The 22,261-nt window shown below is 40.6% G+C and overlaps 1 protein-coding gene across 4 annotated transcripts; it reads right to left on the bottom strand.

Annotated features, from left to right (window-relative positions):
- Positions 1-9: 9 nt before the first annotated feature.
- INTS10 (integrator complex subunit 10) lies at positions 10-21,962 on the bottom strand. 4 transcript variants are annotated; one of them, XM_074147292.1, is made up of 18 exons: positions 21,798-21,962; positions 20,785-20,852; positions 20,426-20,529; positions 19,245-19,384; positions 18,289-18,370; positions 17,875-18,015; positions 17,278-17,449; positions 16,669-16,838; positions 13,020-13,153; positions 12,102-12,255; positions 11,393-11,475; positions 10,424-10,576; positions 9,170-9,278; positions 8,709-8,788; positions 8,073-8,235; positions 6,913-7,006; positions 2,331-2,408; positions 24-397 (listed from the first exon to the last, which is right to left on the bottom strand). In XM_074147292.1, exons 1-18 carry the CDS (start codon positions 21,924-21,926, stop codon positions 241-243), a joined length of 2,211 nt encoding a protein of 736 aa, XP_074003393.1. In that variant the 5' UTR covers positions 21,927-21,962; the 3' UTR covers positions 24-240. The 4 variants fall into 4 exon arrangements, with proteins under 4 accessions (XP_074003396.1, XP_074003395.1, XP_074003393.1 ...); XM_074147291.1 differs by having other exon boundaries at positions 241-397; positions 12,102-12,258; positions 21,798-21,926; XM_074147295.1 differs by lacking the exon at positions 2,331-2,408 and having other exon boundaries at positions 10-397; positions 21,798-21,958.
- Positions 21,963-22,261: the final 299 nt, after the last annotated feature.

Here is a 22,261-nt window from a genome sequence, read left to right as displayed (position 1 = left end):
TAGGACATTACAGGAGACTTCTTAAACAAAGATTTATTTATAAAGTTTGATCTACCCACATAAGAAAACTAAGCGGTGAACAAACACTGAGTAGTGTTTGTGTATTGCAGAATCTGTAACTCATAGGTACCTTCTTTGACTCACTCAACAAGTGATTTTTCCACTGTCACGCTGGTGCTCATACAATTAAGAGCCTTCTCCTCTCTCCGTTAAGAGACACTGCGTCATGATCCAGTCCATTCAAGCGAGTGTCTGAAGCAGCAGTATTTTCTCGTTAATGCAGAATCTATGCAAGACCACCATGAGATTTTCCCCACAGCGCGAGACCTGGCGCTCCATGGCCAGGCGGAAATCTTCTTTCACTCCTTTAGTTATACCCCGGGTAACTGTGTGATGCCTTAAGCCATGAAGGAAAGAGAGACAGAAAAAAAAACCAAACTTATTTGGTGCACTATAGTAATTTAAAAGGTACTCTTCATACCCGAGTTTATATAAGGAGACCCAAATAGTCCTTGCTATGCTGTTTTTTAAAAATCATGTGTTTAGTAGCTTACAAGTCTTTCAACAGTTAGAAGTTCCGTAAGAGTCTATGCTCTCACTGCTTGGATTAGGACTGGCTGGGGGTAAAAAAATGTTGCTATTCTGGCTAACAGGAAAATCCATCCTCTTAACCCAGCACGTACAGAGGGTTATCTCCTTGCTTGGGGATAGGAATTTTTTTTCTCTCTACCTTTGCTGCCCAGGCCACCTCCTCCTTGTAATCACTTCTGTAAATGGCTGGGGTTGAAAGAAGAATGAAAAGATGAACCTGCTTTCCCCGGAGGAAGGGGACAGATGGCTGCCACCATAAAGAGCAGAGGGCATCTTGTGCCAGTAAGAAAGTGCAGGAAGGAGCTATATAATCTTGTGGGCACCGATAACTCTTTTGACTAACGAAAGGAGCGGTGAACATTTCAGAGGCCAAGGCAAAGCCCAAATCAAGCCAGGCTGTGAGTGTGTGTCACTAGAAGCCAGCTCTCATGGAGACACCAGACACCAGGCAGGGATCACATTTACTCTGAGCAGAAGTTAAGGACTTGTTTTCAGACACAACAAAGGTTCAGCAAGTGAGCAAGATACAGCAATGCTGGCTGGGGAAACTCTTGGGATACTGCCCTGTTGAAGGCTGTTCTTATGAACGGTTCTTTGTCCTCATGCTGGCCTGTAGCACTCGATACTTAAATCTTGTCCTTAAAACAACGTTCTGCAGCACCAAAGCACTACACTTTACTTGCACTGCTCCAGAACCGGGTAGGTAAGATCACAAGACTTTGTAAACATTTACTTGCAAGCCCTACTTGGGAAGGGAAGCAAAAGATAGGCCCTGAAATGAGAGCCCTAGCGCTACTAAAGGAGCATCCTAAATTAAATTAGAGAGAAAAGCATAATGCTAATATTGAGACAAGTCCTGAGTCACGGGTAAGAAGGTAAGAGCTGGACCAAACCAAGCCAGCACACTGAAAGACAGAAAGGAAATAAAAAATAAAGGGTGAGGGTATCCGTGCCAATCCAGGGATGCGGGAAACGATAAAGGGAAAAGGCTGGGAATTACCCTCACCAACACCACCAGCCCAGCTTCACTTAAATTAGCAAGTCCAGCATTTGAGAAGAGACTCCTTTGCCAAAAAAAGCAGAGACCTCTGTAACAGGTGGAAAAGGCAAAGAAGAGACTAGCCTGGAGACTACTGGGCCATTCATCGATAGGCTAGGCTGAGCGAAGCAAAACTGTACCGAAAATACTCCAGCATATTCAGAGGTTATGGGATAAGACCCGTTTTCCATCTTTACTGTCTTAAACATTGCTGGCAGCCGAGTGCTACGGTCAGTTACAACCTAAAGGAGAATATACAACCTACAGCTACTGAGCAAGCCAGCAGCACTTCTGAAGATGTGTGTCATGTAACAGCTGGAAAACAGAAAACAATTCAGAACAACTTAAATGAAGAAAAGTAGCTACAAACGGATCCAGTAACCAGTATCTCGAAAAGAAAGGGTTATACTCTTCCTAATACATGACTGAACATCGGTGTCATTCGGGGGGATTTCTACATTTTTGTTTAACTTCAACAGTGATTATTAAATTGAAAGGACACAGATACTGGCAACTTATGGGAAAAAGAAAAAGAGATGTTACAATAGAACAACATGGTTTGCCAGGCAATGTAGGCACAAATGGAGAAAAAAAAAAAAAAAAAAGATAAATACTGAGTAACAAATTGCTGAAAACCATGGGCAGTAAAACATGTTGACAAAACACAGCACACTATGAGCGGGGTTTTTCCACTTGGTACCTGTCAGCAGTCTGTATGCTGGGCTGTAGCACAGGTATGAATTCCTGCTGCAGTAACCCCATGGGAGGGCTAGAAGTCCTTTAAAAAACAGCAAATAGCAGCATTCAAACACCCACACACCAACTCCCCCTCTGGTGCAAAACAACTCTCCAGAAAAAGGAGCAACAAAGAAGTAGGGTGAGACCACGTAGCAGTATGACCACTGAGCAGCCGAAGGGGTGCAGGACCCTAAGAGCATCAAACATGCAAATATCCCCAGATTTCATTGCAAGGCTGTTCTGCAACTGTGGTCTAAATATATACACATATTTTTGGACAGTTACACCAGGAGAAAGGACAGCGGTAGGTGCAAAACCAATATCCAGTTGTACTATGATGAACTGTCGTAGCTCTTCCCGGGAAGCGGTGTCAATCAGAAAAGATTTAATCAGAGGAGCACTGCAGATACCATGGCTTCCCTGCAGAGCCAGCCGGAGCGTGTCAGCAAACTGGAAGAGCCCACAAGTTGGAGTTAAGGGATTTGCTGCTGAGCCCAAGCCAAGTGCATGCACAGCGGGTATCGGCCAAGTTGAGTACATGACAGTGTTCGTTACAGGTTGCCTAAGTATCTTTTCATCAAATTCAAACTGCACACAAAAAACGGCTGTCGGAGGATGGCACATCGGAGCACAAATGCCCACTCAGAGCAACCTCCCATTTTTGACCAGTACCACGTCAACCAGCCACCCAAAGGTGTCTCAGCTGAAAGACAATTTGTCTTCTCTGTGAAGTTAAGTCCTTATCTCTGTTTGCTACCTGTGAACACAAGATAATAACCTCACACGTCCAGCCTACAGCAAATCCAATGCCCCACCTAAGGAGAAATGAGCAATTTGGTATCTAGAGAACAGGTCTAGTTTCTTAACCTAAGTCTCTCAAAACGTCATCTAAATCTTACTAGGCACCCAAGAACCCAGTGCAGCGTTCACCCCACAGATGCCAAGAAGGGAGCAGAGAAGCAAGACTCGCGCTTACATGCCTGTAATACTGAGTTAGGTGCCTGCCTTCAGATCTCGCAGGTGGGCATTTTGGTTAGTATCTATAATTTATTAATTAATATGGATGGAGAGCTATGCTTAAAAAAGTCAAATAAAGACGGGACATTTTAGTAGTACAGAAACACTCTACAATACAGCTACAATAACCTGAAATAATATATTCACAAGAATTATTCAATCAAATGAGATAATTTTTCAAGAGTTCTTGGCATGACCAGGTCCAGTACTTGCAAAACGGACACAGGGAACAGAAAAAAAAAAAAAAAAGGAACAGCAAGATGTTATTGGTTCCAGGGTGGCAGATGTTTGCAAAAGGGATTCTGTGCAACTGTGTCTTCACTACCGTTTGCAAGACCTGCAGTTGGAACTAAACATACCCAAGTGAGCAATCAGAATAAAAATTACACTTCCAAGGTACTTCGTTTCACTTCAAACCAACTGTGTTTCTCCTTCCCTGTCCCCGAGGGGAGATATGATGGGGATGTGAGTAGAGGCAGAACACTCAACAGCTTTCATATCAAGTTCACGCAGTTTGGTAGGCTAAGATTAGACTAATTAGAGTAAGATTTAAGAGGAGTGCAACATTAATCAGTCATTTCTTACATGTTGTGCTTATCCTCTTTAACCTTCCTAGCTAACACTGTCACTATTGACACGTATAATCGGTAAAACACTGAAGTGTGGCTTGTCTGGAATGGAGTTCAAAAGCACGTAGTGGCTGAATTCAGAGCTCATCATAGAAGTCTTGTTGACACCGCAAATGGAATGAGCTGGCCGTATCACCAGTGAAAACCAAAACCGTGGACCTTCATATTCCCACAACGGATACAAGCAATGGCAAAGCTTACAAGCTGTATATATATATTTTTTGCAGGACCTGATTGCAAGCCAACAGGCTACCAAGATCTTACTTCAGCTTTATGAAAACCACACTGCATTTTGCTTTCCTGGGTTCAGAAAAAATTAATGTAATTTCCTATTAAGTACAAGGTACAGAGGAAAAGTACTGGAGGAAGAATGTGGAATTCACCTGGGGATAAAATATCCTATAAGTCACGAAACAAAAAGCTGTCCTTATAAAAAACCATATAATATCTGTAATACACTTCCCATCAATTAAGACACAGGATTGCTACGTACATTTACGCTGGGGAAAGATCAGGCAAAGGGGCAACTGCTCTGTCTTTGGGCCGCTGTGGCAAAATCAGTCTTCCTGAGCTGCCTCTGCTAATTATTGGGAGGATGGTGCAGCAGCTCATACAACCAGAGCTGGTGACAGTTTTCATAGATTCATAGATTGGTCCAGGCTGGAAGGGACCTCCAAAGGTCATCTAGTCTGACCTCCCCGCAGTCAGCAGGGACACCCCCAACTAGACCAGGTTGCCCAGGGCCTCGTCGAGCTTCACCTTGAATATCTCAAGGGAAGGGGCCTCAACCACCTCCCTGGGCAACCTGTTCCAGTGTTCCACCACCCTCATGGTAAAGAATTTTTTCCTAATATCCAATCTAAGTCTGCTCTTCTCCAGCTTAAAGCCATTGCCCCTCGTCCTGTCACTGCAGGCCTTTGTAAACAGACCCTCCCCAGCCTTCCTGTAGGCCCCCCTCAGGTACTGGAAGGCCGCTATGAGGTCCCCCCGGAGCCTCCTCTTCTCCAGGCTGAACAACCCCAGCTCCTTCAGTCTGTCCTCATAGGAGAGGTGCTCCAGCCCCCTGATCATTTTGGTGGCCCTCCTCTGGACCCGCTCCATCAGGTCCATGTCCTTTCTATATTGAGGGCTCCAGACCTGCACACAGTACTCCAGGTGAGGTCTCACCAGAGCAGAGTAAAGTGGCAGAATCACCTCTCTAATCACCTCTCTTTCTCTTTTGAAAGGTGAAAGCCAGTCTGCAGATTTTGAGCCTACCAACCGTTGTCCCAGGAACACAGGGCTCTTCTGGCACACTTTATCTAAAACCCCAGCTGGGGGAGGCTGTGAGCTAACCAGTGCTGCTGAGGTCAATGCTGTTGGGTGACACCACCCCTGAGGCTCACAGCCAGTCCAGCTAAAAAAAAAATAACTGGGGTAACCAGGGGAGCAGACATCATCTCCAATTAGTGGACTACGCCCTGAACTCTCCCTCCCATCAGCTCTCTGATGAAGTGGTTCCTGTCCTACACATCTCAGCCACATAAAAGACACCGTACACGGCTTTTCCAGCTGGATGGGATATTTGACCGTTTTGGCTCAAGTAAGCACAAAGAAATGGACATCTCTTCTACAAGCATTTCCATCATTCAGGAAACAAAACACTGGTCAAAAAGAGATCGAAGAGAGATTTCTATCTTGCTGGAAACACTGCTCGCTACCTACTTCCTGACTGGTGGGATCAGAACAGTAAGAGCTACCACACCAATCAAAATAAAAGCTGTCACCCTGAGAAATACAACAAACTTGAGACAGCAGTTAAGAAGTTACTAGGCGTAGTCTTCAGCGCTAAACCCTCTTGCTGACAAAGCTTATTACTTAACGTCATTCGTAGTGCAGCATACCCTGATTCTTGTTTGCATGCAGCTGGTTAGAAGCAGTGAGATATAGCAAGGGTAAGAGTGTGTGAATCTAGAGCTTAAAGAGAAAATTCTCTGTCACATAATCATGTTTCTTCTTTTCCTTTTCTTTAATTACACCTAGGATCTAATTTTTCTGTTGGTTACTCTGGAAAATCTATTTACTAGTCCAACTTTGGATCCAGTTGCCTAATGTTATGCTCCCATTTTTTGAAAACTTGAGCCCGTTAGTTAGTGAATAGCCAGAATACAAACTGGAATTCCAACAAACTTCAGCAGTACCCCTCTTATAAAGCAAAATACCACAAGTTCTAATAAACAACCAGGATATTCCAAAACATTCTGCCACTAAAACCCTGCAGCAGATACTTGTTCAGTCTTGTCTCAAAACTAAGAACACCTAGGAAGTTAATCCAAATTATTCATTTCCTTCAGCATCTCATAATAAGATAAGTAGAATAAGCTTGTTCCGTACATAGCAGGAGATGACCGGCTAGTTCTGTCAGAAAGTTCATTAGAGTTTACCTGGAGTGTAATTTAATTTATATTTTATAGCTAAGTTTTTCATCATTCAGCGGTCTTTCATAACTTTGTTTACAACAAATAGTGCTTTCTGTTCAGCATCACTGTTCAGCAAAATTAACACCTTGCACTAATGCCTAATTATTTAAAGAATTCCCACAAAGTGCAAGTGTCTGGTTGAAAGAGCAATACTGTAATCACTTTAATACAAATCATTCTAAAGCAAACGCAACACTTGAAGTTCTGTAAAAGTAGGAGTCCTGCTTAAAAGAAGGAGAATTCACAGATCGGCAGGAGAGTGAGAAAAAGAAACTCACAGCCTTGTTTGAACTCCATAGCCAGCTCCTTAGATTTAAACTCTAAGACAGGACAAACTTACTATCCAGAAGATTACCTAAAAGCAAAGACAACCACAATATACATCCCCCACCCCCTTTTTTTTTTCCAAAGGAAACAATAAATGCTTTTTTATCCTTACTTGATCAACATTGCTTGATTTGGCAGCAGTTCCAGATGAATCTTCCCTCCTTCCTGTGTTCTTAAATAAGCAAATTCCTCCAACATATCAATATCTGAAGAAAACGTTAAAGATTTGAGTAGGGAAAAAGTGATAGAGAACATTTCTTATCGCTTGCATCTGAAGCCATATTGCTGAAAGGCCAGTTAAAATGAACAGCTATTGAAGTATCTAATTCTTAAAAGTGATAAAGATCACAGCACATATTCCTAATCCTCAAAAAATGCACGAGAAATGGCTTTTTAAAGTCAAAGGCAAAATACACACATCAGCCAATTTCTTTTCTCTTCATTTCTTCCTATGTACAGTCAGACAGGGGTAAAGAAAGCTCATTTTCTCCAAACAAATTCCCTAGTTGTTTTTACTTACTTTTTTCTACGTTGCAGGTTATCAAAGCAGTGCATACTGAGGCTGGGACTGAAGGAAATGCCACCACAGTGGCACGTACCACCCTTTTTAATTTCTACTTTGGTCCCTTATTTAACTTTTCTTCTTCTTTTTTCTTCTTTTTCCTTCCTTCCTTTAATATCAGAGCTTTTTTATTTGTCTCAGATTGGAGTTAGACCCCTTGCTTCCTGTGGAACCTGGCTGGATGACCATTTAGGTTAAACATGCATGTGTATGCCGATGAAAGCGTAGCCAGATATCTGAATAAAGAAATCAGGCATGCTTTGTATGAACTTTGACATATCTCATTATCTTACTCAACCCAAAAACCTCACCCACACAAAGCATTTCATAAACAATAGCCAAAATCCTTCAACTCTTTGAAGCACAGGTGCCAATTTATTGTTTTTGTTAACAACCTTGTAGTATAATACCCTATATATATCTTACTGAGAAGACTGCCATCACTTGCACGAGCAGCCTAAGCTGCTGCTGAATACAAGTGCAATTGCAGTGCACTTAAGGGTAATCTCAAATGCCAGAACAGCCGACAGGAGCCATATTTATAATGCGCTGTGCCCTGCCACCTATTACATGAACCTTGCATAGTATGGAAATAAATACAAAATACGATTCACAAAGAAGAGCTGCTGCTGTAACTATCTAACAGCTTTCTCAACACCCCAGCACATAGTTTTGGATGTGAAAGACATTATTGGTTACAGAAAGGATACTTGTGACATAGTTGAAAAAATTCTCATACTGGAAGTTTCCTTGTTGGCAGATTTTGTTGATGGCTTTCAGGAACAAGTTCTCACCCCTTGGCCATTCATGCTGAAGCAGAACAACTACGTGGCCCAGCGCCATATCATCTCTGCTGTCTGTGAAAGCTCTGAGCTTCAGAGAAAAAACTGACATTAAGACAATCACGGAACACATGTTGCTTTTATAAATATATGGCAAATATAAAAGAAGTTCTTTAGGAGTGTATTTCATTCTGCCCTAATATATACATTTTAAAGAGGTTGGAAATTTCCAGCCAGAATACCAAGTTCTCTCCACTGACCTACAAAGTCTGAATACAGACAAAAATATGTTGAGATTAATTCTATCTCCTCTGCCCAAAACTAAAATGAATAGAAGAGAGAGAACAAACCCCCCTCCATCAACACTGCCAACCCCCCTCCATCAACACTGCCAACCCCCCTCCATCAACACTGCCAACCCCCAAGAAAAAGACCCTCCACAAACCCATTGAGGTGAGAAGCACCTGAGCACCACTGGGATAAGGCCATGCAGTTTTGGGACCCCAGATACATAAACTAGGCCTTATAGACATGAAGGGATCTGAAGCCTTAACTACAGCTTACCTTGAAACAAGCTAACAATAGATGAAGGCAGTAAGGCATGATAGCTCTACTGGTACATGGCCAAAGCTTCAAATCAGACCCTGCAACAGAACAGTTTATCATACACTTCTTTAGGGATCTCATGATTATCTAAGTTTGAAAGAAATTAGAACGGAGCAAAACAAATCTACAATTGCCAAATCTCAGGTAAGGAGGAAAACTTTGAAGGTAAATCATGAGCGATTCAGAACGTGAAGTTACTAATTTTAAAAATTTTTCTTTGTTTCTCTTTTCCCGTGGTAGGACTTTGTCACCAGTATACTTTAATAGGTATCAGCAGGAAAACCACTCACAAAAAACAAGAGGGGATAGAGAACTTCCTCCCTTTTCATAATACAGAGAGAGAAGAATTATATACTTAACCGAAACACATGAACTAAAATTGAGCTGACACTGAATTTAGGGTAGTAGCAACTCCATACCTTTCCTGAATTTAGACTTTACTTTAGGTTGCTCCTCTTGTACTTTACCTCCTTCTTGTATTGGAAGTAAAATACAGCACATGAGGTCAAGCACTTTTTCGCATGTTTGCTGTAAAAAGGAGGAGAGAGACATGACAGCGCTAAGTCTAAATTAAAGTTCTTAAAATTCTGGTATGTTAATAATGATTAATAATTTCAGACACCATGAAAGGAGAAAAAAAAAAAAAAAAATCACAAAATTCTCTGCTAGAACTTAAGCGGACTTAATGCATAACTTAGTTTGGCTGAGCAAGAGCAAAAAGACATAGCATTCATTAAACAATCTCTGAGAGCCTGCCTAAGTCACTTTAATTGTGAAAAAATATGCATCGGCATTCTTCATTTCAAGAGTGTAAAATCAATACAATTGCAATCAAAAACTATTTTATTTTGAAGGATTAAGTTTTCAAATGAATTCTTAGAATAGTTTTTAAAAGCTTGTTCTGTCCAGGGTAAAAATGGAAAGGAAAATGGCAATCTGACAGCATGACAGAAATGCGATGAATTTTTAATGCTATTTCATAGAGACAGGAAGAGGAATGTGGGGGTATTATTACCACATTTCCAATGAAAAAGTATTCAACTGGAAGGGACAAAAAGACTCGTCCAGTAGTACTGGAATGATGTTAGAGCCTAAGAGACCCAGCCTTTATTATTAGTGCTGACACTGAGTGACCTCAGAACACCATGCACTCCTGTAATATTAAAACCACAAAATATGTATTGCAAAGGTAACGCAAGTTCAGAGGTCAGGCCAGACAATATTGTTCTGGGGTCTCTTATACTATCAGTTGATAACTAATTCTTTTCTAAGATGATCACAGAAGTTTGTTCTCTATAAACCTTCTTGTTTCCCCTGCCATGTGAAGCCTATATCTAAGAATTTTCTCTCAAAACTTTTTCAGTAAAGTTACAGAATTAAAATTTAAGGTTACATTTACAGACAATTCAAACACTTGTAGCTAAGGAAAATCGTAACTAAACTCCCGAATCGTAACTACCAAATACACTCTTTAAGCGAGATGCTAGTGGGCAGTCAGATAACGTGCCAGGTAGTGCAATTCTTCTCTCTGTGAAGTATGGATTTTCCAGTAGACTCTGGGTTATGTTTGATACCCTGTTGAAAGCAGGCTACCAGGAAAATTCAAAGGAAGAAGACAAACGGGAATCACAGAGCAGATGATGAAAGACCAGTGTGTGGAATGCTGTACGTACCCGATATTCTCCAAGGGCAAAGTGGCAAGTTGCTAACTGGATTAGCGCTCTCTGATTTTCTAGTGATCCTTGTCCTGTAATTTGCTGTGGAGAATGAGAGCCCTGAAGAGCTGCCAAGTGATGTAGGCTGCTAATTGCTTTTTTGTACTGCCCCTTTAAAAAAAAAAAAAAAGATATAAAAAGATAGCGTTAGGGCCTTTGTATACACTGGGTAGAAAGACAGAAATAAAAATTGCCTTACAGAAAACTTTCAAGACAGGCCGTGTCCAAGGAACAGGGCTTCAAAGTTTTAATCTAGCAGAACACTCTTTAGTGATGTGCTGTGCACAGAAGTGGCAAGGCAGTGAGAAGACAAACAGAATTCCGTTTTAAAAAGCCTGTTTACAAAATTGCACTTATAACTGAAACAAATAATCATGCTCTAGAGTTAACCATTACTTTATTTAGACTAATAAAGGTTGAAATTGCTCTTGTTCAGGTGCAAGTATAGGCAAAAACAGAAGACCTCGAAAGGGAAAATATGAAAGAACAAGCTTTGTTCTCTAGGTGGTATTTGGAATGAGTACAGTCAGAATAATTTCTGAGAAGAACGGTAAGTTTTAACTGAGACATGTTAAAATCTTCTCCTGTTTGAAAATTCTTCTCTCTGTGTTCCAATAAAATGCACTGACAGCCAAATAAAATGCACTTTTCTTCTGTAACGCTATACATATGTATCTACGGGTCAAAATGTCAACACAGAGGTCTTTTCCATATGAGCTCAACAAACAGCTTTTGGGACAGGAATCTCCTAAGTAGGATACCTAGCTTGTGCTAAGAATGGTAAGATCCCACCCTCAAAAGGGTCACGCTTTAGAAGATAAAATCAGTAGACAAAGCAAACTGGCTAATCAGAAGAGCTATTCACTAGAAGGAAGAGCAATGTAGTGGTGTCATTTGTACTACTTTTTACTTTATTTTTTTTTTTACCTGGTAGATGATCATGTCTGTAAGAAAGATTCTTAACCAAAGCCAGGTGTCTGTCTTCCATGACAAACAAATTCTGGTGAACTCTGCGTAAGTGATTAGAGAAGAAAAAGTATAAGAGCAAATGAAGCATTTCACAGCTTTCGGTTGAAAATCAATTATCTAGAAAAAAAAAAGCTGAATTTAAAAATGAAATAAACAAAACAGAGCGTAAAATCCTTGAAATATAGCATACTCTCTTCCTATACAACCATATTTGGATTATACTTCTCTTCACAGTGTCCAACAAAGATAAATGTAGCTAGGTGGTACTATTTGCCTGCTTTTTAGAAGAGAAATTTATTTTCAAGATTATCACACCAGATATTATCAGAAAGGGTGAGACACTGTAAAGACACATCCTAAGCATGAACAAAAGCGGTCATTAGCAGCACATCGTCACCCAGTATTATCAGCACCACCACGAACCAACCGCTCCTTCAAATAAAAGCTGCTTCCAAGAGAAGTGGGGGTGAATAAGCAAAGATGCATGACGGATGAAACACAATCCAGGAACAAAATATTTAAAAATGCAACAGCTCATAAAGCTTCTTATTGGAACTTTGATCAAAAAATACCCAGGACCCTAAGTAAAATCAATGTTAGGGATTCACAATGACTTCTATGAACAGAAATGAAGCCTAAATGCAACTGTGCCTGCAGTTAGCCTTACCTTTGTCGAGTGATTCCAGAGAATAGAGCAGCTCCCAGCTCTCTCTTGCCAGTTTAAAGCTCTCTAATACTTCAATAGAGTTTGCAAGATCTGCCTTGTTTACTGTAATATGGCGACTTCGTGCCTTCCCAGAAGGATCCTCATCATCTGAGCTCTGCTTAAGAGTCAGTATAAAACAGAAAGGTTCACTTCTTAATTTGTACTTATTTCAAAGAACTCTAAAGTCACAGAAGTTCCACTGAACACAAGAAAACAATTCGGTACTAGAGATGCCAAGGTCCTAGTTTAAGCGCCTTTAAGTGACTTTTCACTTAGCTTTAATTAATTTTGGAATTAATTAATTTTTTAAATATCTGGTTTGCTACCCAGAAACTCAGTGGTATAGCGTGATAAACAGTATCCCAAAAGAATTCATTCTGTTAAACGTGGCACACCACCAATGAGCTTCACCCAGATTATCTGTTAAAGTACACACATCCTTTATCACTCAGTTTAAGCCTACAGTGGCATAATGTAAAGCTAATGTAATTCTTGTATAAGCCCATACTTCTACCAGCGGACAAATTCTATAAAATAGTGGCTTTCTACTATTAAAGAAATAGATGTGTTCACAGTTCAGTCATAAAAAGCCAATTAATTTGGACATCTGACTGCTGTAGCTACCATTTTTAACAGATTCTGCAGTCGCTGCTGAACTCCTTCAAGTTAATGTATTCACATCAGCACGCGTGTCTACAGCAATTGCTACAAAAATTGTTTTATTCTTGCTGGCTTTAGCCAAAAGAATCTGTTTGCAAATTACGGTTTTAGAGTGTAGCTCTAAAAATATGTCTATTACATCTGTGTCAAAACCACTACTGTCTAAATGCCAGTACCTATGCCATTCTTGTTAAAAACAAAAAAGTTTAGAAAAGTTACCATTGTTTTTTCTCTTCCTTCGGCAAGTTTCCTCTTTTTGTGTATGTGTTTGTTACGATCAATATCTGTATCACCATAGATGTTGGTCACATCCTCAAGAAGAACCAGCGGGGCTTGGTTTGGAGCATTTGGCCCTGGATTTAAAGATAAATTAAGTCAAGATTGCTTTAAACTGAGCCAAAAGGTCTCATGCCCACGTCAAGCTAGTTTTGTTTCCTTCACAAGTAATGATTATAATGCTAGAGAAAACAATCTAAAATTAATTCACTGAAGTTGCATAAGCTTAAACTAAGGTACAGTTTTCTCAAAGCAGTCTTACAGTAAAGGTCAGAATACATTTACCAGATGTCATAAGAGTCTGCTTGAGAGCTTCAGAATATCTTTGACTCCTTTTCCTACAGAGCAGTCACAAGATATACTCAGGCAGCAGGTGTTCTCTCATGAAACATTATTTGCTTTTATACAAGTATAACTATTCAAGAGGTGAACAGAATAAATGGCTCTGAAGTGAACAGCCACAAACATTGTGAAGCAGTATTCTCAAAACATTCTCACGAGAAACAAAAGCAATATGCTGACAGGCACTGACACCTCAAAGAAGAGAGTGTATTTTATCACAAGATTTCCCAAGTAGGGTCACTCAGCGTAAGCTCTTCCCCCACCGACTTCAGTCTACAGAATTAAATCTTACGACTGAAAGAGCCAATTATCACTCCCCAAAGCCTCTAGAGAAGCGTAATTTGGAAGCACAGAAGACGTAATTTCTACTTCAACTGGTGTCACAGAACATCTGGTGGGATCTGGTACCTGTTATTTCAGACCTCAGTGCTTAAGTTTCCTTAGATATAAAATAAATATAAACACTTCTTAATCTCAAACAACATCGGTGCATGGCCACTACTGGCAAAGCTTTCCTTCCAAAAACATTTTCTCCTTTTGCACAATCAAGTTGTATAGAGACGTGCAAAGCTCAAAGAGAAATATAAAGGAAAAGAGAAATCCATTAATGTTTTCCCTTTTTGAAATCTCCGCCAGACAAGACAGTAGTGCGGACAAGTATTTTCAGTATGTGCATTTCTTCTGTTTCTATTTGCAGAAAGGTATTTATAATTGCAAAGAACTAACTTGAGAGCTTAGTATAAGGACAATCCATTTCACCTCTTGACACAAAAGAGCCTATATTAAACTTTTCCCACCTACTCAAAAGTGACATGTAAGGAGTCCACTACAACAGAAGTTAATGTTACAAGAAACAACCAACCTGGCATGCTTAACAAATGACGTTATCTCCTTTGACTAGGTTCAAACTAAATACCACCATTAAATGTTCCCTACGCAAAGGCTACAACACACTAAAATCACCTCTCTAATACCATCAGGTATTGCCCTGTGTTGGAATCTATCCTGTGTGAACTGAAAACTGAGCCAAGTCATAACGTAGAAAATAGCATCCATGAGAAACAGGTATGAAAATACCACAGCTGGGATGCTGCAAGAGTTTTATTACTAGAATCTCAAGAGCTGCCTAACACCCAAGAAGAAAGGAGTGGGTTTTTCTTTTACTCATACTGATTTGAATGAATACCAGGTATTTGCTTTCCAAAGAAATGTTCTCTTCTCAGTAGCAGGCAAGCACACTACAGCCTTTATTTCAAAACCTCCAGACCTAAACCAAAACAAAACCTAACCTCACCCTTGTCTTGGGCTGCAAACCCTTTTTTACATTACTGAAAGTTACACAGCCACACAAAGAGCAATGTTGTCTTTTTCCGTCTAACCAAGCTCTAGAATCTAAGCTTACAGAGTTTTTAACTGGTTTCTAACACAGTGTTATAAATAAACCCCTAAAAGCATCAGCCCAAATAGGAACTCCTGCCAAACCTGCAGGCAGCCTGAAAGTTATGAGAGGTGTGAATTGCCTCATTCATTTCTCAAGTCTCCAGCAAAGCAGATATAAATTATGTAAGAGAAATGCATTGAAAAGTTTTCTCTCACAAAGTTTCTTGCAAATCCATGCACACAAGAAGAAAGTCACAGATCAAAGCTCAGAGCTACTGGACTAAGAAAGAGACAGCTTTTTTCCCCACCACTATGCTTCCAAAATACATAGAAATTCTACATTTCTACAGTGAGCTCTCCAAAGAGGGGAGGAAAACTCTTAATAATAGAAAGGACATGAAAGGCACTGAATACCACTGAACTTTCATGCTAAAGCAGAAATGAGTAAAAGATGTCTTGGAAATATTTTTCTGATGTCAGGAAATGACAGAGGGTACCAGAAATCCTGCACCGAAGGGACTGCACTCTGCTATTTCAGTATATGTTCTTTTTTTGGTGGTTCAGTCTGAAAACACGAGCTTTAACATACTCAACCGGACAACTTAGAAAGGAACATTTTCACCAGTGCTTTACTTCCTTTCTTCCTCAACTCGAAATCCAGCAGCTAAAACTATATGCACAGCTAACGTATCTCACTGCCTCACCATAACTCCTCTTTCCTCTGGACAGAACAAAAAACTCAATTAGTTTCTGTATTTGTTAAAGTGACTACATGTTCTTTGCATACAAGTTGCCATGTCATTTGTCTTCTGAGCTTAGCTATCTACTGACATTGTTCAATTCATTACCCAACTTTAAAACCCACCATTTGTATTGAGTGTTTAATTACTCAAACGATCATTTGTGAAACTCATGAACACAACACACAGAATTAAAACTGTAAATTTTTCATGAATCAATAATTGTAGTGCTAGTAAGTACTAATTACCTATGGTGGCAATTGTTTCAAGGAATTCCTTAGCAGTGAGTGAACAAGCAGGAAATGCACACTATTAAAAGCTGAAAATTCCCCTTTATGATGCCGTTTATTTCAAGAAGTTCTAAACAAACTGGAGGATAAAGAACTTCCCTCAGCTTCTGGGCCATCCCTGAAAAGTCCAGTGTATGCCTAAAGAAGCAATCCAAGATGTTCCAAGCAACCTGATATGCCCCAAATGCAGATTTGAGTGGGTAGGAAAAAGCATAGGTAACATTGACACTTTAAACGTTCAATTTACAAACTAATTACAAATTAGGATTAATGCGCAAAGCACACCTTAAAGATTATGCTTAAACTGTACAAAGAAAGCCAAGCTGGAAGCTTGTGAATTTCAGGAAATCTTTTCCTATTCAGTTTTTATTTGATTAATTATAAATTTGTTGTGTGTTCCTAATGCAAAAATATCTTCGTTTATTTTGTGGAAGCTTTCTGTATAATCTTTTTACTGAAGGAAGCCAAGAAAATGTCAAGCTTCAAAGAAGCAGAGGAGAAAAGGAAACAGACGTGATGCTGATGGAAGAGTAGGAATCAACCCTAGAGATGTTTCTTGTAACATCTGGTCTGTTACTTTTCTCTTTGCTAGACAACTAACTGCTGCTGGCCATGGTTGAAACCATGATGCTAAGTGAGATTGATCTTTGGTCTCATCCACTACAGCAGTTGTCACAAACTCCTTCTGCTGGTAAAATTAATGGCTTGGGAGAATTTTTAAAAAGACCCGTGTCACTCTGTAAGATGCTAGTTTCAGAAGACTAATGAGTAAAGATCTTTCAGACATTAGCAATGAAATCACAAAGAACTCTTCATAAAGTTGAAACATTAGAAACTAACCTTGAAAGAGCGATGGCTGGATGTTGCTGACATACTGGAATGCATTTTTAAAGAAGACCAACATCGTGGAATACACTACTTGATTCTTGTATTTAGCATGTGCATCACTATCGAAGTTACTGATGTATCTGCAGAGGTCTTTCATTCGATGCAAAATGTCACCAAAACTTCTGAGGAAGAGAGACAAAAAGAATTCAGGATGTTACACAGATTCCAAAACTAAAGGAAAGAATGCATAATGAATATGAAAAACTTAACGTTTTGGCTGAGGAAATCCCCCAGCTGCAAGTCAGTGGAGGCTGGGAATGCACGTCAGTGAAACTTTGCTAAACATATTCCTCTTTGCTGAGGCACCTAGGGAAGGATACCCCACAGTACTACAGTTCTTATGCATGACTTTCATTAACAAATATTTAGTTTAGAGACTAATTTGAAAGGACTCCCTGGACCCACGTTTTTGCTTTACATTGTACAGTCTTGAAAGAAAAGCTGCACTGAATTTACACAAAATGTCCTCATGTTAAAATCCTTCTTCAACCCCTGTCCTTAAGAATTAAAAAGCCAAATTCTCCTTGAGAAGAAATACCGAAAAAAGTATACATTTCTCACCTTCTTCCCTTATCCATTTGCCATTCACACCTCATTCCCACCACAGACAGTATTTTAAATAGCCTCTCCCAAGGATCTGTAATCTGTGATGATTTCTCTGTGAGACCATCTATTACATATTTCTGACAGCTACGCTTGCTTGGAGACATAATATCAGAGGAATCTTGTGAACCTAGGAAAACCAGCACATTTTTCTGTTCATAAGGAAATCAAACCAACTGATTTATTTTCAAGAAGGAAATATGTAAAAATGTACATTGGAGCTTTCAGGGTAACCACTCTTTACTGAGAATGCTAACAGGGAGCAGTAGGCATTTCTGCCTCCTCATACAAGAGAGCTGATAGGCTGGATAAGGAGATCTTGGACATTTTCCCATACCTCTCAGTACATATGTTGAAGCCTCATGAGCATCATGAATAAGTAGTTGAAGCATCATGAAGTATTTTGGTATCACAGAACTAAGAAACATCAAATACTATTAATCCTTGTCTACCGGACAAATTACATAAAAGTAATGCATTCTTCATTTATGGATGTCACTTCAGTAACACTAAAATACATTCTAAGAAAGGTTAATTTCGTAAAAATATTCTTACCTTGATATTGGCTATCCGTCTGTGTAGATCTAGTTACATAGTTAATATAAAATTCTGCTGCTTTATTCAGATATTTATATAACAAGCTGGCAGGAAGTCGAACATCAGGGTTGTTAATTATTAGAGGAAGAACATCACAAACTAAAACAGAAAACAAACCAAAAAATCTTTTAGGTTTTTGGGGTTTTTTGTTCTACTTGTCCTAAGTATGGTTTCTCAATCAGCAATGGAAGCCTCCATCTCTGGCTGACCATACACCACAAAGGATCACAAAGAATCTCGCATGAAAGACTGCAGTTATCAATTTGTACCGTAAGGTCAGCCTGGCCTAATGTGGCTTGAACCTCTTCTGACTAAAAATCTTGCCATACTAAAAAGCTGTAGAGTAACACAAAAACATTAATAGTTTCTTACCAAATAATTTTCTAAAACAATTCACTGGGGATTCCTGGTCTTCAATACTTTCAGCGTCCAATAATGTTTCTCCAAGGCCTACCTGTGTAAGCAGAGGTGAAAATCAAGCACTGGACCAGTGGCTTTAGAAACTTTTTGAACAGCAGTTCAATGGAGTTAAACAATGATTCAGTGGATGCACGAGTAGCAATTCACCACACGGCACCTGCATGCACCAATCTCTAAATATATAGTAAACTATCCCTGCCTCATAACAAGTGAAAAGCAACACCAGGAGACAGCAAAACAAGACTAAGAGAAAAACCGTGCAGGCGACTGTCTCAGTAAAGACGTGCATAGACAGATGAAAGCGATGGAGGTACCAGGCCTTACAGTGGCAGCTTGTCACCTAAGCTGTAGTGCAACTCTGCCTGATGCTAGTACGAGCTAGAACATGTTAGTGTGAGCCAGTCTCAGAACTAACAGGTTTTATAGTCTTTAGAATATTCTGAAACTATCCATAAACTGTCTTTAAATAAAGTAGGTCATCATTTAAAGAGCTCCAGCTGAAGTTTCATAAGTTAAAGCAAACGCACTCCTTAGAGTCTAGTCATAACCTCAAGGCACTCTGCCCTCAGTGAGAGTTTACTGACAAAAAGCTGAAGCAATATTCTTTCTTAGACTATAATACTCCTCTACACTTTTTTTTTTTTGGTGCTATTCTGCTTTTTCAAAAAGCGTGGAATATTCTTTGCACTTACAAAATAAAAAATGGTTTTATTTGCTTCCATTTGTTTTCTGCCCAATTCTTTCCTGGTGGTAACCTCAAGACACAGCCATCTGAACTATTAGCCACAGTTAAACATCAATAAGAAGACTCACCCTCTCACCATGCAAAGGAAAATACATTTCAGCAAAATCTCAAGAAACAGAATGCCAATAGCCTGAATAGTTACTATGAGCTTTGCTTCTCTTACCCCATGTTGCACCACAGTCTCTGGGAAACGTCGCAGAAGTAGTAGTAGCATTTCTGCCCTTTCTAATGTGTTAAAACACTGCTCTGTGGCCTTCAGTAACATTTCACACTGGACCCGACCAGGAAGCGTTTCAAATAATCCTTAAAAAAAAATAAATTTAAATGTTTATCTTGCTATGTCTGAATTGTAAAGGTGACTGACAAAGGGTAAAAGACTGGTCAACTTCACATTGCCATGCAGAGTGAAAGAGATTTCCTTATACTTTTTTCTGCTTTTAATATCTATGCCTGGAAAAAAAAATGGCTGTTTCTTTCAAAGAAGACCATATGAATATTTATCTGTGTTCATTCAGGTGCACAAAACTTGAATTAACAAGTAAGACTGCTGAAGAGTAGAATACTGAAAATTCTAATACTAAAATATTTGACATTTTAAGATGCTTTTTCAAGAATGTTCATTTATTTTTTCACTTACATTCCACTTCTACAACTAATAAATACTTTCATTATTAAGAGGTAGTTTTTTTCAGTTTTAACTTCCAATGAGACACTAAAAAGAAACCAGCATATTCTCCCTGTAAGTTTTATGTATTCTCTCTGAAAAGTAAACATACCCCATGAAAAAGCAAATGTTTCCTTAACTGGAACCGCCTGTATGCAGAGTTACACACTGCTTATCGTTAGAGCTTCTGAAGCACATACTCAAGCAGCAGATTATAATTTGTCAGCTGTAAATCCTGCTTCAAAAATGCCTGTGGTTGCCAGTGGTGAATGCCAAGCCCTTCTCATCACTGTTCATTTTCATAACCCTCACATCATATGTACAAATTCACCCAATTTTTATGATCATTCATTGTTCTCTGCAATCAGTGAGACAATGATTCCTAAGTCCCCTTCCACTCATTCCCTATGCAATCTCTTTTCTAAGTGCTTGTTGTTCTGGCAAACTTAGTCTACCCATACCAGAGACAAAGCAATGGGAATCAGCTTCTCATGGCCCTTTGTGTTTCCTAAGCCTAACACATTGAATGAAGTCTCTAAGGCTGAAGTGAGCAAAACAATCTGCTGCCCTCAAGCAAATTTAAAAAGACTGACATTTACTTGCCACACCAGATATAAAGCCAGAGGGCTTGTCTTTAGATTCGTTCAGGACTCTCCCTATTCAATGAGTAGAATCCTTACCTCTTAAAAATTGTGTCTGCTTGTCCTGCGAGTCATTCCTTAACGCTGATGTAATAACGCTAATCTCCCTCCATACAGCAGGTTGGTCTGGAAAATTCACAAACCTGTAATAAAGTGTTGAGGCAAGGAATGCACAGTGATCTCATAAGCTGCTTCCAAGACAAAACCTTCCTATGAAGGAACACAGATGGGCGAGTGGAAAATAAAATCTTCCTTTTTACTGTTTATTTTTAATTAGTAAGACCTTTTCTGCTTAATTTATCCACACAGAGAACACTCACGCTATATTTTTGGAAACTCTGACATTTATGGAAACGAGCACCCAGCATAATTGCAGAGTTCCAGCTCTGATTGCTTACATGTCGTAGAGCAGCCTGCCCGCAGACGCTGTCCTTTCAGCGTTCCTCTCGATAGTGTACATCTCATACTGCAAGAAGGAAGAACAGAACGTTAGCTTTCTTGGATATGTTTACAAATCAGATCAGTCCTTCCACTTTAAAAAACTGTCCCAATTTGTCAAAGCAGTCTGAATAGCAGAAAATGAAAGGACTGCAACATTTGCTGTAGAAATTAGGAGCTGAGTTTACACTATTCACATATTAAATTAGGAATAAACTTCTGTATGATAAGTACTCTAGTATTAACAGGCTGGCTTTATTTTTACACACACACAAAAAACCTTAGCGAGACTTCAAAGGGTTCTTTGACCAGGGTTTGTTCCCAGTCAAATGCAATGTAAAACCTCAAGCTATTACAAAAGCCATAGGCAAGAGAAGCACTTTAAATCTCTACTAGAAATGGCTTTTTTCTTGCAACAGCAAACCCAAATGTTTCATCATGCGCAAACCCGAGAAGCAGAAAGGGACCTTCGCCTCAGTTATTAAAAAAACCAATACTTTCACCTCTTTCACAAAGCATAGAAGGGGATTTTATTGCAGTGAAACACAATGAGCAGTTACAAGCTCGCCGCTTTATTTTTAACCACCGGACACCACAGCGAGAGGCCGGGCGCCCGCGGCACCGCCACCACATGCCGGTGTTTCCCAACACCCGTCCTGCGCGTTCAGAGGGAAGTGAAACACGACGAAGAAAGCCTGCAAAAGAGTGTTCGGCTGCAAAATACGGGTGCTGGGCCTGGCCGCCCTTCCCCACGCCCCCCGGTATGGCCCTGCCGCAGCCGCCGCCATGAGTAACCGAAGAAACGGCGCCGCTGCCGGGTCCCCGTCACCACGGCAACCGGCTGCCACGCCCCTCCACCCCCATTGGCCGAAACGCCAGTCAGTCAGTCAGTCAGTCAGTCAGTCAACACCCGCCGCAAGGCCCTGTGGGGGAGCGCCGCGCCGCGCCTTCCCATTACGCCGGTGGCGCTTACCTGTATGTTGAAGTCGGCGGGGTAGAGGCTCCGCGCCGTGATGAGCCAGGCCTTGGCCGCCCACAGGTCCCCCGGCACCAGCTCGCGGGCCCGTTTCACCAGGAACTCGCAATCCCCCTGCGCCGACATCTTGCGCGCGCCCCGGCCCTGCCCTGCCGCCGGGCGGCGCGCATGCGCCCCGCTGCCCCGGGGCGGCCTCTCCCGCTCCTCCGCCCCGCCCCGGCGGCGCGCGGCTGACGCGGCGCGCGGCTGCCGCCATTTTGGAAGCGGGTTGGAGGGCTATGGGTCCTTGGGGCTGACTCCGCCGGGGCGATGTTGCTCTGTCTCCCCTCCTTCTGCCGCTCTCTCGGTTTCGGGATGTGTCTGCCACAGAATTTTTAGCTGTTGAGTCCCTGTGAGGGCTGGGAACTTGGCTTCTTAGCTTCTCCTTATTATTGTCAGTTCCTCCTATTCCCAAACTACCA

Source organism: Numenius arquata, chromosome 5 (assembly GCF_964106895.1).
Source record: "Numenius arquata chromosome 5, bNumArq3.hap1.1, whole genome shotgun sequence".
NCBI lineage: Eukaryota > Metazoa > Chordata > Aves > Charadriiformes > Scolopacidae > Numenius > Numenius arquata.
Note: the sequence above shows the minus strand (reverse complement) of the source record. Positions and strands in the feature narration are given on the sequence as shown.